Source organism: Ahaetulla prasina, chromosome 9, assembly GCF_028640845.1.
Source record: "Ahaetulla prasina isolate Xishuangbanna chromosome 9, ASM2864084v1, whole genome shotgun sequence".
Classification (NCBI taxonomy): Eukaryota; Metazoa; Chordata; class Lepidosauria; order Squamata; family Colubridae; genus Ahaetulla; species Ahaetulla prasina.
The window spans coordinates 22,112,025-22,129,550 of NC_080547.1; the positions used below are offsets into that span (position 1 = coordinate 22,112,025).

Sequence of the window (17,526 nt, forward strand, 5' to 3'; positions counted from 1 at the left end):
CTTCCTGGACTGCTGGAACATCTCTCCCGCAGACGGCACACTCCGGTCCAGCGGAACATCTACCTGGTAGATGGGTTGAGACGGTTTACGATCTTTTGTCTGCTAATCCACCAGGATATAAATGGATTTTACATCTCTCCAGGACGGACTGCCTGTCTCTTTTTTTCCATCTGTTACCGGACCCCAGAAAAACATCCCAGCATAACATCTTAGCTGCCAAATGGGACATAGTCAGCTGACGGTCGATTCTATGCGTTATTCGCCACAGGAACTCTTGCGCCTGCGAGGTGCCCCCGCCTCGCAGGAATGGCCCGCCACATTACCGAGGGCCGGCCTCTATGACGGGTCTTGGGACCCACAGAGGTGGCATGCGAAAAAGAAGGGCTTGTGGGGTTTTTTAGAGAGGGAATTTTTAAGGGGTGGGAGGGTAAGGGCGGGTAATGGGGGTAACCCGTCGGGTAGGGGGCCAGTTCCTGCACATGCTCGCGGCGGTTTTTCTTTATCAGGTCCAGAGGTTATGGGGGGAGAGCGTGTTCCTATTTGTGAGGGTGGTTCTATCGACACGGTAAGTGGGAGAGGCAGGTATGGCGGAAGCGAGGGGTCATACCAAGTTTCGGGAGCGCGTGCTCGATGTTTGAAAGCGATCACGCGCTCCGACCCCTTGGACTTCTCCCGTTCCCCGGATGGTCAGGATCCTCAGAGCTTGGGCCTCCGGCTGATGTTGTGCAATGCCCGGTCCGTGGTGAACAAAGCCCCCCTTGTCTGTGATCTTATACAGGGGGGTTCCGCGGACCTTATGGGCATTACGGAGACCTGGTTGGGCACTGAAGGGGGCGTGCCCCTGGTTGAGTTGTGCCCGCCGGGTTTCCGTGCATTCCATCAGCCGAGGGCCCAGGGTAGGGGTGGGGGGGTGGCGGTTGTGATTAGAGAGAGTCTAGAGCCGAGGGAGACCACTGTACCTCAGATTGCCGGGTGCGAATCCCTCTTTGTGAGATGGGGTCATAGGTGTCAGATGGGTATGCTGATCACGTACCTGGCTCCTTGCTGCGTGACAGCTGCCCTGCCCGAGCTCCTGGAGGTGCTGGCTGGGGTGGCAGTTGAGACCCCCAGACTTTTAGTCATGGGGGACTTTAACTTGCCATCGTCCGGCTCGTCATCGACGGCAGCTCGGGAGTTCACGGCTTCCATGACGGCCTTGGACATGACCCAAGTAGTTGATGGCCCTACTCACATTGGGGGTGGCACTCTGGACCTGATTTTTCTCTCTGGTCAGTGGTTGAGAGATCTGGACTTAAAGGAATTAGTCATTGAACCTTTGTCATGGTCAGATCACTCATTTCTTCGCCTGGACTTTCTGACCGCCATTCACCACCGCAGGGAGACGGAGCCGACACGTTGGTTCCGTCCCAGGCGCCTGATGGACCCGGATGGGTTCCGGACGGAGCTTGGGCCATTTCCTGAGGGTCTGGCTCACGGCTCGACTGAGGAACTTGTTGCGGCCTGGGAACAGGCCGCGGCGGGGGCCTTAGACCGTGTCGTGCCTTTGCGGCCTCTGACCCGGCGCAGGTCCCAACCGGCTCCTTGGTTCTCCGAGGAGCTGAGAGGGATGAAGCGCCGGAGAAGACGCCTGGAGAGTCTCTGGAGGTCTAGCCGTTCGGAAGCTGATCGGACACTAGTGAAGTCCTATACCAGGACTTACCTAGTGGCATTGAGGGAAGCGAGGCGTAGCTACGCCTCCTCCCTCATTGCATCGGCAGATAACCGCCCAGCCGCCCTGTTTCGGGTGACTCGCTCCCTCCTACACCAGGGGGAGCGGGATGACCCGTTGCAGGGACGTGCTGAGGAGTTTAACGGTTATCTATACGATAAAATCGTTCAGCTTCGGGATGGTCTGGACCAAGATTGCAGTGACGCGGGTGAGATGCTCGAGGGTGGTCTTGGTGACATTGTTTGGGATGAGTTTGACCCTGTGGCTCCCGAGGACATGGACAGGTTGTTGGGTAGGTTGAATGCCACCACGTGTTTACTGGACCCGTGCCCCTCTTGGCTGGTGCTGGCCACTCGAGAGGTGACACGAGGCTGGCTCCAGGCGATTACGACCGCTTCTTTGGTGGAGGGTGTCTTCCCGGCCGCCTTGAAAGAGGCGGTGGTGAGGCCCCTCCTTAAGAAGCCGTCCCTGGACCCGGCTGTTTTAGGTAATTATCGTCCGGTCTCCAACCTTCGCTTCGCGGCGAAGGTTGTAGAGAGTATGGTGGCATATCAATTTCCCTTGCACCTGGATGAAACTGTCTATCTAGACCCGTTCCAGTCCGGTTTTCGGCCCGGTTACAGCACGGAGACGGCTTTGGTCGCGTTGGTGGATGATCTCTGGAGGGCCAGGGATAGGGGTTGCTCCTCTGCCCTGGTCCTATTAGACCTCTCAGCGGCCTTCGATACCATCGACCATGGTATCCTGCTGCGCCGGTTGGAGGGATTGGGAGGCACCGTTTATCGGTGGTTCTCCTCCTATCTCTCCGACCGGTCGCAGTCGGTGTTGACGGGGGGGCAGAGGTCGGCCCCGAGGCGCCTCACTTGTGGGGTGCCGCAGGGGTCGATCCTCTCGCCCCTTCTGTTTAACATCTACATGAAGCCGCTGGGTGAGATCATCAGTGGTTTCGGTGTGAAGTACCAGCTGTATGCGGATGACACCCAGCTGTACTTTTCTACACCGGACCACCCCAACGGTTATCGAAGTGCTGTCCCGGTGCCTGGAGGCCGTACGGGTCTGGATGGGGAGAAATAGGCTCAAGCTCAATCCCTCCAAGACAGAGTGGCTGTGGATGCCGGCATCCCGGTACAGTCAGCTAAATCCGCGGCTGACCATCGGTGGCGAGTCATTGGCCCCGATGGAAAGGGTCCGCAACTTAGGCGTCCTCCTGGATGAACGGCTGTCTCTAGAAGATCATTTGACGGCCGCTCCAGGAGAGCGTTCTACCAGGTTCGCCTGGTACGCCAGTTGCGCCTTTCTGGACCGGGATGCCCTATGCACGGTCACCACGCACTCGTGACGCCTCGCCTGGATTACTGCAATGCTCTCTACATGGGGCTCCCTTGAAGGGCATCCGAGGCTGCAGTTAGTCCAGAATGCGGCTGCTGGTGATAGATGGAGCCCCGTGGCTCCCGTGATAACACCCATCCTGCGCAGGCTGCACTGGCTACCTGTGGCTTTCGGTGCGCTTCAAGGTTCTGGTGACCACCTTTAAAGCGCTCCATGGCATTGGGCCGGGTTACTTACGGGACCGCCTACTGCTACCGAATATCTCTCACCGACCGTGCGCTCTCACAGAGAGGGTCTCCTCAGGGTGCCGCCAGCGGCAATGTCGTCTGGCGACACCCAGGAAGGGCCTTCTGTGGGGCCCCCACCTCTGGAATGAACTACCCCGGACTTCGTCAGCTTTCGGACCTCCGGACCTTCCGCTGCGGGCTTAAAACATATTTATTTAACTGTGCAGGACTGAGCTAGATTTTAAATTATCGGTTTTAAATTGGGTTTTATTCTATATTTTTAATTCTAAATTAACGGGCTTTTTAGAATAAGTTTTTTAATTGTTTTTTATATTGTATTTATGTGTTTTTAAATGCCTGTACACCGCCCTGAGTCCTTCGGGAGATAGGGCGGTATATAAATTTGATTAAATAAAATAAAATAAAAAACTCTTATTTGTTTGTTAAATATTTTTGCTTCTCATTTGGCCAGATCAGGAGAGTTGCAGTGGCCTAGAGGTGCAGCTCTCACCTAACAATCAGGAAGCTGTGAGTTCAATCCTAGGTAGAGGCAGATATTTCTCTCTCTGGGCACACTGAGAATATATCTGCTGAACAAAAGTCTGCATTGGCAACAGGAAGGGCATCCGGCCATTAAAACGCTCTGCTAGCTCCATTCAGTTGCCCAGACTCCACCCCGCAAGGGATTATGGGGTCGTTTAATAATAATAATAATAATAACAACAACAACAACAACAACAACAACAACAACAACAACAACAACAACTCCACATTGGCGACTTTCCAAGATTTTCCAACAGCTTTGTGCAGGACTAGAATTAGAATAACAGAGTTGGAAGGGATCTTGGAGGTCTTCTAGTCCAACCCCCTGCTTAGGCAGGAAACCCTACACCATTTCAGACAAATGGTTATCCAATCTCTTCTTAAAAACTTCCTGTGTTGGAGAATTCACAACTTCTGGAGATAAATTATTCCACTGATTATTCCGTCAGGAAATTTCTCCTTAGTTCTAAGTTGCTTCTCTTCTTGATTAGTTTCCACCTATTGCTTCTTGTCCTGTCTTCAGGTGCTTTGGAGAATAGCTTGACTCCCTCTTCTTTGTGGCAGTCTCTGAGATATTGAAACACTGCTATTGTCAGAGTTTGTTGCAGAAATAATCAAATCCAGAAAGCACACAGAGATAACTGATTCAGCTGGATTCATTAACTTCTTTATATACATATAACACAGAGAGATAAATGTACAATAACCAATAGCTGATTCTTTTAATGTGGTAGAGTGTTACAAGCAAAACACAAGCAGAGTACAGCAGACTTCAGAGTTGCAGACTACTTTGCAGCTTTTGCACAGACTCAGAGCTGAGCCATGCCCAGCCTTCTTGCTTAAGTTTCTGTTTCCAAAACAGCCCTCATTGGCTGACCCAGCTGCTATGCCTATTCATTGACTGCCGTGCTGTTCACATTCTGTTTACTAGTCAATAAAGAGTTGAAGGTTACTGATTGTCTCTTCCTTGCCTCGATCTAACACCTTCCGTCCCTTAGAAAACCGGGAAGATGAAATTAAAAATGCTCATTGCCCCTTCAGGATCCTACTAAACCTCTGCTGTCAAAAGCAGTTAATAATGTCCCCTTGTGAATGTCCATATAAGGCCAGCATCTGGTAAACAAAGATGCTCTTAAATAAAGATAAGCTTCATTCAAAAGGCTGGGATGAGGACAAAGTTTCCACACAACAAACACATTTTGAATAAAGTCCTTGGCGTACTTCGTGAAATGATAGGTTGTGCTTCAGCATTCATTTAAAGATGGATTCCCACCAGTATGCTTAAAGTGTGAAGTGCCTAAGTGGCTTTCTTTGGCCTAAGCTATCCCAATTATAGATTATGGTGCATTCTCTTCTGGGCATTAGAGAGGTCCTCTTCTTAAGAGTCCTCTTTTACTCAAAAGCAAAGTGCAGTAAAGCAAAACTAAACAAAATAACAATGGCCACTCAGTAGAGGCAAGAAAGTGGGAGAACAGAGTTGGAAAATGGTTTTTAAAAAGATGAATTCCTGCAATGGATGAGGGTTTTTCTTCTTTGTCACCATTTGTCCTTCCTCTGAAAGAATGAGTAGCTTTAAAAACAAACCTGTTGAGTAGGTTTTTTAAAATAGTTTAACTTATTTATTTGTATTAAGTTTCCTTCTTCAGATTGGCCTTCAAAAACTTTTTCTGGTTTATCAGTAGCACCAAATGTTTTCCTTCCTTTCTTCCTTCTTTCCTTCCTTCCTTCCTTCCTTCCTTCCTTCCTTCCTTCCTTCCTTCCTTCCTTCCTTCCTTCCTTGGGCTCCAGTTTGAGGATTCCCCAACTTATTTTTGAGAGGAAGTCATAGTCAAGAAAAACCAAATGCACAGGTACAGTATAGGTGGGATCTGGCTCAATAGTAGTAACTGTGAAAAGGATCTTGAAGTCCTAATGGACAATCACTTAAATATGAGCCAGCAGTGTGCAGCAGCTGCCAAAAAAGCCAACACAGTTCTAGGTTGCATTACCAGAGGGATAGAACCAAGTTCACATGAAGTGTTAATACCACTTTAGAATGCCTGAGTAAGGCCACACTTGGAATACTGCATCCAGTTTTGGTCGCCATGATGTAAAAAAGATGTTGAGACTAGAAAGAGTGCAGAGAAGAGCAACAAAGATGATTAGGGGACTGGAGATTAAAACATAAAGAACAGTTGCTGGAATTGGGTATTCTACTTTAATGAAAAGAAGGACTAGTGGTGACATGGTAGCAGTGTTCCAATATCTCAGGGGTTGCCACAAAGCAGAGGGGGTCAACCTATTCTCCAAAGCACTTGAAGGAAGGACAAAAAGCAATGGATGGAAACTAATCAAGGAGACAACCATCCAAGAACTAAGGAGAAATTTCCTGACAGAACAATTAATCAGTGAAACAATTTGTCTCCAGAAGTTGTGACTGGTCTAACACTGGAAGTTTTTAGGAAGAGATTGGACAGCCATTTGTCTGAAATGCTATAAGGTTTCCTGCCTGAGTAGGGGTTTGGACTAGAAGACCTCTAAGGTCCCTTCCAACTCTGTTATTCTGTTCTGTTCTGTTTTGTGAATATCTTCAAAAGAAGAAGGATGGGGATGGGTTTAATGCTCCAGAAGACTGGACGGGTTTGGAAGGTCTTGAAGTGAAGATTTAGAAAAAGAATAGGAAGATGTGATACAACTTTTTTAATGGTCCTTATGTCATTCTTCTTTTTTTTTTAAAAAAAATCTTCACCAGAAAAAGGCTATAGGGTATGACATGAATAATCTTATCTGGGGAACTTTGTGTTATTCCAGACTTATTCTTGATAGGTGGGAAAATCAGTGTATAAAAAGGTAAAAGTAAAGGTTCCCCTTGCACATATGTGCTAGTCGTTCCTGACTCTAGGGGGCAGCGATCATCTCTGTTTCAAAGCTGAAGAGCCAGTGCTGTCTGAAGACGTCTCCGTGGTCATGTGGCCACATGACTAAACGCCAAAGACGCTGTTCCCTTCCCATCAAAAGTGGTCCTTTTTTTTCTACTTGCATTTTTTACATGCTTTCGAACTGCTAGATTGGCAGAAGCTGGGACAAGTCACGTGAGCTCACCCCGTTACGTGGCACTAGGGATTTGAACCGCCGACCTTTCGATCGACAAGCTCAGTGTCTTACCCACTAAGCCACTGTGTCCCTTCTTCTTGATGAGTGGGAAAATCGGTCAATACTTGCTACTTACTAGCTCCAATTCTTGTTCCATTATGTGCCCCACAGGTTATCCACGCTATTTGGTTGTGGGGGATCACCTCTCAGGGGAGCATCACCTGAAGATCCTGAGAGCAGATCTCCAAGATGATGCAGTATACGAATGCCAAGCCATTCAAGCGGCCATCCGTTCCAGACCAGCCCGGCTGACCGTTCTTGGTAGGAATGCCATTTTTTCTTGGAAAATGATAGGATTTATTTCTTCCTCAAGTGGGAAAGAATGAAACGTACTTTGAAATGAGCACCTGGTTTTCAGAACACAGGTTGGCATTACATGGGAAGAATTGCCTGGGTTATTTCAAATGAATTGCCTGAAGGCGATTCAGGGGAGGTCAACAGTCAGGAGAGAAAGGTAGGTGAAAATGGGAGTCCTGTGATATATTTCCTCCTCTTTCTCCTTAATGGCAGTGCTGGGCATAGCTGTGATCAAAGATGGGGGTGAAGACATAATGAGACCTTGTCCCAGTAGAGATAAGGGTGTGCAGATATTAAGGGAAGGAAGGCAGAAATGGCTGTGTAAAGACATATAACACTCCTAAGCCCTAAAAATATCGATGGTCTGTCAAAACAGCTACAGGGAAGAAACTCCAATCTTTGAAGCAAAAGTGACCAGGACCTCGAATGCCACTTCAAGATCCACTTTCTTTCACATTCTTTGACCGTAATCACTGAACATTGGAGTTGTCTTCTTCTGCTCCTTTAAGGTATCAAACATGTGGAAACTTTAAATGGCTTCCCACAGCAGAAAGGATCCGAGAAAGTGCTAAAACCTCTTCCATTAATGTTAGTACAACCCACCCACCCCAAACAAATCAAGATCCCCTCCCTTCCTGTTTGCATCACCCTCCTACCCATTGTAGCTGCCCGGTTCTTACCCAAATTTAAGCGGGGCACCCAGTTGCTGAAAGTTTACCCTGCTGTAGGCAGCTATTTTCTCTAATGCACTGAGAGTGGAAGACTGAAGGAAAACTCATAAACACCTCTCTTGCTGAACATAGGGAATTTAAATATATTGAAATTCCTCTTTTCTTGAAGGTCAGAGTTGGATATGTCCCAAATTAAAATTTAAAAAATATTGAATGTAGCGCCGCTTCGCCCAACTCTTACCTTATTTACATTACAATGGCTTTTGAACAATGCCCTTTGTATTTTTTCACTCTTAGTCCTTCAGTACCAAACCACCATCTCAATATCTTGGAAGATGCAAGTAAAAAAACTAAAAAAAACCCCACCTCTTGATTAAGAAGTATCAGTTCGTCTGATTTTGATTTATAATGGATCCTGATGATTCTGAATGAGTAACCGACAGGAACAAGATTTATGTACACAAACCCAGACAAAAAAATATACATCCAGAATAACTCCCTGCAGCTACTAAAAGCTGAGATGTTATAATGATTGAAAAGTGTTTTATCAGTGGAGTCTGTATGAAAGAGAGAATGGGAACTTAATGTTCATTCATTATCATCCCGATGAGTGGGATCTTTTATATCACAAAGGTATGGAACTTACCAATAAATTGGTAATAAGAGAATTGTGTGCAATGTAGCCATGGGCATTGTGTATCCTGGGGAAGTTATCCAGTGAGAGTTTTTATGATTTGATTGCAGGTAGTTTGTGTTCTCCATTTATTATTAGTCTGGCTGGATGAAAGACCTTTATTGGCACCTTCTAGCAAGCAAATCCTACTCTCCTTTTATTAAATAAAACTTTCTCTGAGTTTTGCTCTTCTTAGTTGTGTTGGAAGAAAAATCCATCTGATTCAGTTCCAAGCCGGGAATAAAATGGAGGCTGCTTAAGAAAGAAAGTTTATTGATGAACAGAACCACAGCGTGCAGTTCTGGGACAGCTGACAAATTTAGCTTGATGAGTGCAAGGATTTTTGTACAGTTTCTGAAATGCTGCAGGGATTGTGCAATGCAGTGAGCCTGGTATCTTTTGCTATTTGAATGGTGGTGGATTAATCCTATTATGTCCTAAAAGATCACACCCTGTCCTTAGAAATCTGGGTGAGGGAAGGATGTAAATTTTAATCCCATTGCTGGAGGTGAAGGTGTTTTGTTTGTGAACAGGCTGGCCCAGGATTTCTTAATGGGCATCTGCTGTAGGCTATTAAGAAAGACTGAGGGCTGCTTTCTGCCTCTAAGAACATATTTCTCCATTTCTCCTTTGGGGAAATATAATACCTCTTTTAATATTCCCCAAAATATTTCATTTTCTAAGGGGGGAAGGGCTTCCCACAGTTGCCAGATTGGCCAGATTGCCAAAATCAAGAGATTTCTGTTGGAAATAGATAGTGGTTGTGGGAGGAACTTGGTTAGATTGCTTGACTAACTGTTGATGATAGAAAGCAATAAGGGCTTTCCATGTTTTATTCCACTGCTGTGAGTATGGAGGACTGGTAGCAAGATTTTTTTCCCCCCTCAGGAAGAAAATTGTTCATGCAAGGAACTTAATAGTAATTATTTTCTGCTCTCTCCAGGATTATAGCTAGAACCTCTCCAGCAAATTAGTGCATGTGAAGAAAGGTTTTGCATGAATTTTGCTATATTACATGTCGTTTCTATGTCTATATGCGAAGTTTACCTTCCCTGTGTAGGATGAAATAGGTTGTGTTTTGCAATTGTGTGTAATTCTCCTATGTATCCAGCACCATTTCTGTGCCTGGAGGAATGTTACGTCTTAAAGTTGAAGCTCAACGCAAACTCCCTCTTTGGATTCAGAGCTCCTCTTTTGCTAGAATTGGTTGTGGCTTCTACTTGATATTTACTGGCTCATTACCTGACTGTTGGGTCATGGTTTTAGCACTCTATTATCCTGGAAGTTCGTAATTTGGTCTCTTCATTATCCCTGCTGCTTGGCACTCATTCCTTCTGCAAGCCCACGCTGCTGTGCTATTCAAGACTACGTCTGAAGTTCTGCAAGGGATTGATTAGTTAACCTAGAATATGATAAAGGGAGAAGAATGTGAATGACCAGGCCAACCTCTCTTAAAGGTACAAGCAATGTTCTGACTATCAAATAATAAAAGTGTGCAGAACAGAGAGCCAAATTTCTAAAAAAGTGGGATGTTGAAGAGGTTTGAAAAAGTGCTTTAGAGATCTCAGGTGCACTGCAAATCTTCAGTCAAGCACACTTACTTTGAAGGAAGCCCCATTGAATCCTACAGGTTTCACTTCCAAATGGATCAGATTGGACTATATTAATCCATTAATGAATGGAGCTCAGGAGGACATGCATTTTCCATTACTGAAGTTCCGTGGTAGGAAAAGAGACACTCACTGAGTTTGCTCTAATAAACGCTACAGTACAATGTTAACAGGAGAGCCCAGCGGGTGCCTCCCTAACAACAGACTGCTCTTTGCAACTTTGCTGAAATCCAAACATTTGGAAGCAAAATGTCCATCAGAATATCTTGGTATTAGAGAAAATCTGAGTATACCTTTGCTCTGCCTCTCTTCTTCCCCATTTTTTTAATATACATTTTACTACATAAAGCTACGGACTATAAGACGCACCTATCTTTTTTGGGGAGGAAAACAAGAAAAAAAATCTGCCTCACAGTAATTTGCCTCCTTGCAGCAAACAGCCTGTTTCAGTTTCAGCTTTAGCACAGCCTGATTAGCACAAGCAGCTGATTGTTGGTTAGGTCGGCCTCCCGAGGATCAGCTGTTTCAGGCTGCAGTGATTGCCATAGCCTATTGCTGCCTCCACGCGCCCCATTTTTGGCCACCATTTTCCACCCATTCCGGGCAGCAAGGATCGGAATGGGTGGAAAATGGGGCGGGCGGAGGTAGACAATGGCAATCCCTGCAGCCTGAAACAGCTGATTCTCGGGAGGCCGATCCAACTGACAATCAGCTGCTTGTGCTAATCAGGTTGTGCTGAAACTGAAACTGAAATGGGCTGTTTGCTGTTTGCTGCAAGGAGGCAAATTGCTGGGAGACAGAGACCAAAGGGTGGGGGCCGGTGGGTGGGCGAGGCTACGTTCGGTGTATAAGATGCACCCAAATTTTCACCCTCTTTTTTTGGGGGGGAGTGTGTCTTATACTCCGAAAAATATGGTATTTGGCAATTGAAATTAAATTTTGAGATAATCGGGATGGCATTTCCACTAAGTTTTGTATGTTTTTAAAAAAATCCTATTTTTGAGTGAGAAACATCCATGGCATGTAACAGAAATAAAAAAAAAATCTAACTAGGAACAGTGAAATTATACAGGCAATATCATGCATCTTTTCCTATAGTATAGGAATTAGTCTTTCTTCAACCAAATAAGATTTAAAAGAGTAATAACTGACCACTGCATTCAACAATAAGGGATTTCAGCCTGATCTAGGCAAAAAAGGGAATGCTTATTTAGTTTTTGGATCACTCAAGAAAGCTGTAAATGTATGTGTGTGTTACAATAAGACGAGGCAGTATCCAATGAATTGCAAAAGATGGTTGGCTTTTGCAACCCTAGCATTAGATGTATACACTTCCTGGGGTGTGTAATCATTTTTTTTATTTGATTTCAAAAGAAACTACGGTGAAGCATTTTTTATCTTTCTAGGAAGTGTCAATTTTCTTTTCATTCCCTTCTGCATTCGAATTGTCCCTCAGATGAAGATGGACTTAATTAAGGAAGTGCTATCTAGAAAATTTCAATGCTTTCCTCACTTATAATCCAGAGCCAATATCTTTTTCTGCAAACAAAGGACTGTGGTTGATACACAATGCCACAAAATAACATTTGAATCAGCTGGCAGAATAATGTTATGATCTTTTTGATTGGAAATAGATAAGGCAAGAGACAAGTGACTTTTGTGTCCAAGAACAACAAAGAAACAGCAAACCTTGACCTATTTTAGCATATTCCATTCTTCCCTTCTATTTTCTTTTCTTCCATCTCCGAGATTTCTTACCAAGCTCTAAATCTAAATCTAATTCCTGTTGAGCATCTTTCAAATATCCTCCCCCCATTCTTTCAATGCTGAACAGTTTTAATTCATTGGCAAATGAAGCTGCATCTTTTTCCAAAGTAAGCATTTGGTGGAGGAGAGAGGTTGATCGTGCTATTACTGCCCTCTGAAATCGAAACAACCCACAAAAACATGGGGTGAATTTTTCACAGAATAGAATTCTTTATTGGCCAAGTGTGATTGGACACACTAGGAATTTGCCTTGGTGCATACACTCTCAGTGTACATAAAAGAAAAGATACATTTGTCAAGAATCATAAGGTACAACACTTAATGATAATCATAGGGAGCAAATAAGCAATCAAATCATATTAGGAAACAGTCAATATAAATCGTAAGAATACCAGCAACAAGGTTACAGTCATACAGTCATAAGTGGGCAGCTCCTTGGGCAGTTTGAGCTCTCAGAGTTGGTCAGAAAGAACATTCTTTGTTGTGCTTTTTTGGTGACATTTTTGATGTTAGCTGTCCATTTTAGGTCTTGAGATATGGTAGAACCTAGAAATTTGAAGGTCTCTACTGTTGATACTGTGTTGTCTAGTATTGTGAGAGGTGGTAGTATGGGAGGGTTTCTCCTAATGTCTACCACCATTTCTACAATTTTGAGTGTATTCAGTTCTAGATTGTTCTGATCGCACCACGAGGCTAGTTCAATCTCCCGTCTGTATGCGAATTCATCATTGTCTTGAATGAGACCGATCACTGTTGTGTCATCTGCGAACTTCAGTAGTTTAACAGATGGATCGTTGGAGATGCAGTCGTTGGTATACAGAGAGAAGAGAAGTGTGGAGAGCACACAGCCTTGGGGGCCCCCTGTGCTAATTGTACAGGTATCTGGTGTGACTCTGCTTAGCTTCACCTGCTGCTTCCTGTCTGTTAAGAAGCTTATGATCCACTTACAAGTGTGTAAGAATAGAATAGAATAGAATAGAATAGAATAGAATAGAATAGAATAGAATAGAATAGAATAGAATAGAATAACAGAGTTGGAAGGGACCTTGGAGATCTTCTAGTCCAACCCCCTGCTTAGGCAGGAATCCCTACACCATTTGAGACAAATGGTTCTCCAACATTTTCTTAAAAACTTCTAGTGTTGGAGCATTTGCAATCTCTGGAGGCAAGTTGTTCCACTGGTTAATTGTTCTCACTGTCAGGAAATTTCTCCTTAGTTCTAAGTTGCTTCTCTCCTTGATTAGTTTCCACCCATTGCTTCTTGTCCTGCCCTCAGGTGCTTTGGAGAATAGCTTGACCCCCTCTTCTTTGTGGCAGCCCCTGAGATATTGAAACACTGCTATCATGTCTCCATACAGTAGTATATTTAAAAACAGAAAGAAAGAAAGAAAGAAAGATAGAAAGCTGAGGAGCCGAGCAGAAACATTTACGGTCTATTAACGGCAAATACGTTGTCTCAAATAATCAAATGGAAGTCACCCTGGAGTCTATTCCTGCTAGAGCTTCCTGAAGAACTTCACGACAGCATGTCTTGCATGTCACCAGATGGGACGCTCCAAGAGACTGACTGCCTGGGCTTGTCCAAAGTGAGAGCCATTAACGCAGTCACAGGAAGCCAGTGAAGCAAGCTGAAAATGGATAATGGAACTTTGGTGGAGGAAAAGGAACAGCAACGACACGCGCGCCGGAGGCAGGGAACTTTGGAGGAAAGAGAGATGCTGGAATCAGCAAGGAGAAAATTGCCTGTTTCCTGCTGGTTGTGGTAACACCAAGCCTTGGATTCCGTGCAGGGATTGATAATGAGACCAAACATCTCCTTTAGAGCCTCTGATGCTTCTTTATTTACAGGGGTGGTGGCTGCACTTATAGAAGGCAGGGACACTGCTGTGGATGTTTCAGAGGGGATGCAACTTGGTAAAGTTGTATCGTGGCTGCTATAAAACTAGTTTCTTTGCTTGCCAGTGTCTATTTTAAGCCATTTTCAATGAATTCTATATATTTGGAAATAGGACTATTGACTGACATTTATTAGAACCGGCCATGATCCAGTCCGAGATAAACCTTTTTAAGTTCAACTGATGGGATAGTTAAGCATGTGCTTAAGCCTCTCTTGTAGAAATCAATGTGACTTAAAATGCTTAGCTCATGCTGTTCATCAGACAGCTCTGTATGAAATAAAAAGTTCAAACAAACTTGAGGGAGAAAGAAAGTCTCTTTAAGACAGTATTTGCAAACTTGGCAGGGAGTTAAAAGCACCCTCTTGTCAAATTCACCCCAAGCAATGGTACTGATGAGCTAAGAGCTACCTACTAGCATCTTCTCAGACAAAGCTTGGGTTGTGAGCGATCTGAAGAACCCATTGACACCCTAACAATTGTTTTCATGTGTCTGAAGATATTTGCTTAACATTGGATGAAGTCAAGAGGTGAGATTTACTCTTAGTTCCAACACTAGAAACATTGACATTGCAAGAGATGTTGGGGTACAACCATCATGAACAACTTCATAGGAAGCCAAGCTTAGACAGCACATGTCTATATCCTTCCAGTATTTTTCCCTGCTTTTACTTTGAGATGGATGACTTAGAAATGAGTGTATGGAGTCCTATTCAGGGACCTTATTGTATTTATTCTGAATATTTCTATTCTATTCTATTCTATTCTATTCTATTCTATTCTATTCTATTCTATTCTATTCTATTTTTCATTCTTTCCTAATTTCATCCTATCCTATCCTATCCTATCCTATCCTGGGGTGAAATTCACATACCTTCCCTACCAGTTTGCAAATGTGTGCACACCACACGTACACTTGCTTCGCTCACATACGCTGTTGTCTGCGCATGCCCAAAGCCTTCTGCACATGCCCAAAGCCTTCTGCACATGCACAGAGACTGAAAATCATTGCAAAAAAGGGATGTCATGACGTCCCTGTGGGTGGGCGGGGCTTCGCAGAGTCGGTCCTACCATATTGCGCGATCCGGATAGAACTGGCTGAATTTCATCCCTGATCCTATCCCATCCTATCTTATCCTAACCCCAAGAAATGAATACTTTGACTAACCCTTTCCCACCCCACCGATGTCACACAAATATTGATATCTGCAGGTATTTCTGCATGGATTGCAAACTTTGGCAACAACAAAGCTATGTTGGTTCCTATATCAAGTATGGTCCTGATATAGCAGATTCCCTGCATCAATTGATATCACATATCCATGTGCATGAAGTCTACACAACTGCTGATCTTCTCGACCAACACAAGAACATCTGCAGCAGACACCATTAAAGAAGCAATGGAGTTAGAGGGTGGAGTGTTTAGCTTGAGTACTTCAGGTAAAGAGTGCCTGAATAATGTTTCTCTATGCATTGTTGAAAGAAATTGAACATCTGTTGCAAACTAAAGCTTACATTTTGGTATTTGCTTTCTAAACCACCAAATCATGCTGGAAACAATGAGAAAAGAGTTAAATAGTAATCTTCTTGTTTATTCTTATGGGTACTACTTTCTCCATAGACAAGACCAGCTGCCTCCCAATCATTTTTTTTAAGTACTGCAATAAGGAAAACCAAACAATCCCTTAATGGATGTTTAAGGTTCACAAGGCTTCATGGAGGGAATGAAGTTTATTCAGAAATTAAAATATTCATGGCAAAAAGTATCAGCACAAATTATTTATGAAACAGAAATTTCAGAGGTACAAGAAAAGTGGGAAGCGATGCAGTTAATGGAACTGGCCAAACCAAAGCTGAGCTGCCTTGAATCTCATTGATTTCATGAGTGGAAATTTAAGCAGGTCCTTAACGCTCAGTCTGAAAAATAGATGGATTCATAAATGCTTAACTAAGTCTGTCTGTATGCTCAGTATTTTCAAAATGTTTAGGAGAAAACCAATTTAAATTCAACGTTGGTACTGAGTAGATATTTGAGGATTTTGAACATCTTATGCCATGTTTTAAGTCAAGCCTTGGACATTCAGACAGAATTGAGTAAAGTATTCCCAAAAATGTTACAAATATTGAGTAGAGCATGACCACAGAAGAAAAGATGGTGATGGAAGGGTCATCCTTTCCTAATAGTCATTCATTGACATTTAACAAAATTACAGTGTTTGCAAAGAACAAAAATTGACAGTTATATGTATAAAAACCTATGCTTTCTTTACACATTTAAACAAGTGGCACAGACTCTGAACACATGTGCCGTGTTCCTCACTATACTCATTGATTTTGACCTCTACTGAACATGGTGAGAAAAAGGCCAACGTGTTGGAAACACTCACGATAATCACTTTTCAGCTCGTTTGAACTAAATAAAAATTGGGATGATATAGCTATTTTAACTTTAGTGAAGATTGCTTCCTTTAATTTGCAAAAAAAAAAAAAACAACAACAATGTGACATTCCGGAGTCAAAGAAAGATTTATGGAGAAAAGCTTTCTTGTTATATTGATGCATATTTCAGTGTCATAAGTGACGACAAACCTTGCCTTTGTTAAAACAGTCTACCATGGCTGAGGTTTTATTTTCAGCAAAGTAATTTTTAAACCCCTTTTTACCGTGCCAGCTAGGAACCGTATGTTCTAGATTCTGCTCCGTCTGGTAGTTAATTTTGTAGATTTCTAATATATGACTAAACAAGAAAGAAAGAAAGAAAGAAAGAAAGAAAGAAAGAAAGAAAGAAAGAAAGAAAGAAAGAAAGAAAGAAAGAAAGAAAGAAAGAAAATCCTATAGTCTTTGCATTATCTTATTGATGTCATCATCATCTGTTTTATGATGTGAGCGCCAGATTAATTAAAACAAGAGCTGGCATTTTAGAGATTTTTGTGTAGTGTTGTGTGTGAATACTCGCACAGACGCATAGAGGTCAGAACAAAGTAGTATGTGGCATCAGGACAAAAATAATTTAATGCAATCAAGTTTTAATGTCAGCGTAATTAATATTTTATTACCATAGTTGCATGAGGTTAATAAACACATTATTTAATAATTTCTCCCTTCTGTCATATACTCAAGAGCAGTGGTAAGTTTTGGAGATGTTCAAGGTATGCTTTTGAGACGAATACAGCCCTGGGATCTCAACTTTTGAAATCCTGGATTATAAATGCATTTGACTTGTTATTTTAAAACTCGCTCCATAGCTAATATAGGCACCTGTATTTGTAAGCCTGGACTCTGGACATTCGTGGTCACTTCCTGCTCCATCCCTTGTATGGGAATCCAAAGGATTTCTCTATCCTGTTATTTTTATGTAGAAAGTTAGCTATGAAACATGCTTTTTGCCTCAGCTTGGAAAACACATACTGTAAATTAGCATGTGTTTATATGGCACAAATTATCACCTCGTTATTGTTGAACAAACAGTTTCCAAAGATGTTGCACAATTTTATTTTATTTTATTTATTTTATTTTATTTTGTCACAACAATATATGTAGGTATCATACAAAAAGATTATATAGTATATAAACACATATATGAGTAAATATAAGGAGGTATAAGCATATATATAGGAAGAAGAAAAGAAAAACAATAGGACAGGAACGGTAGGCACGTTTGTGCGCTTATGCAC

General features: G+C 43.2%; 1 protein-coding gene across 1 annotated transcript in view; it reads left to right on the top strand.

The window, feature by feature from the left end:
* Positions 1–17,526, top strand: part of KIRREL3 (kirre like nephrin family adhesion molecule 3) — a 483,489-nt gene that overhangs the window by 132,806 nt on the left and 333,157 nt on the right. Inside the window, exon 5 of the mRNA XM_058194674.1 lies at positions 7,051–7,200. Coding sequence (XP_058050657.1) covers positions 7,051–7,200 — 150 coding nt within the window. The remainder of the gene's footprint in view (positions 1–7,050; positions 7,201–17,526) is intronic.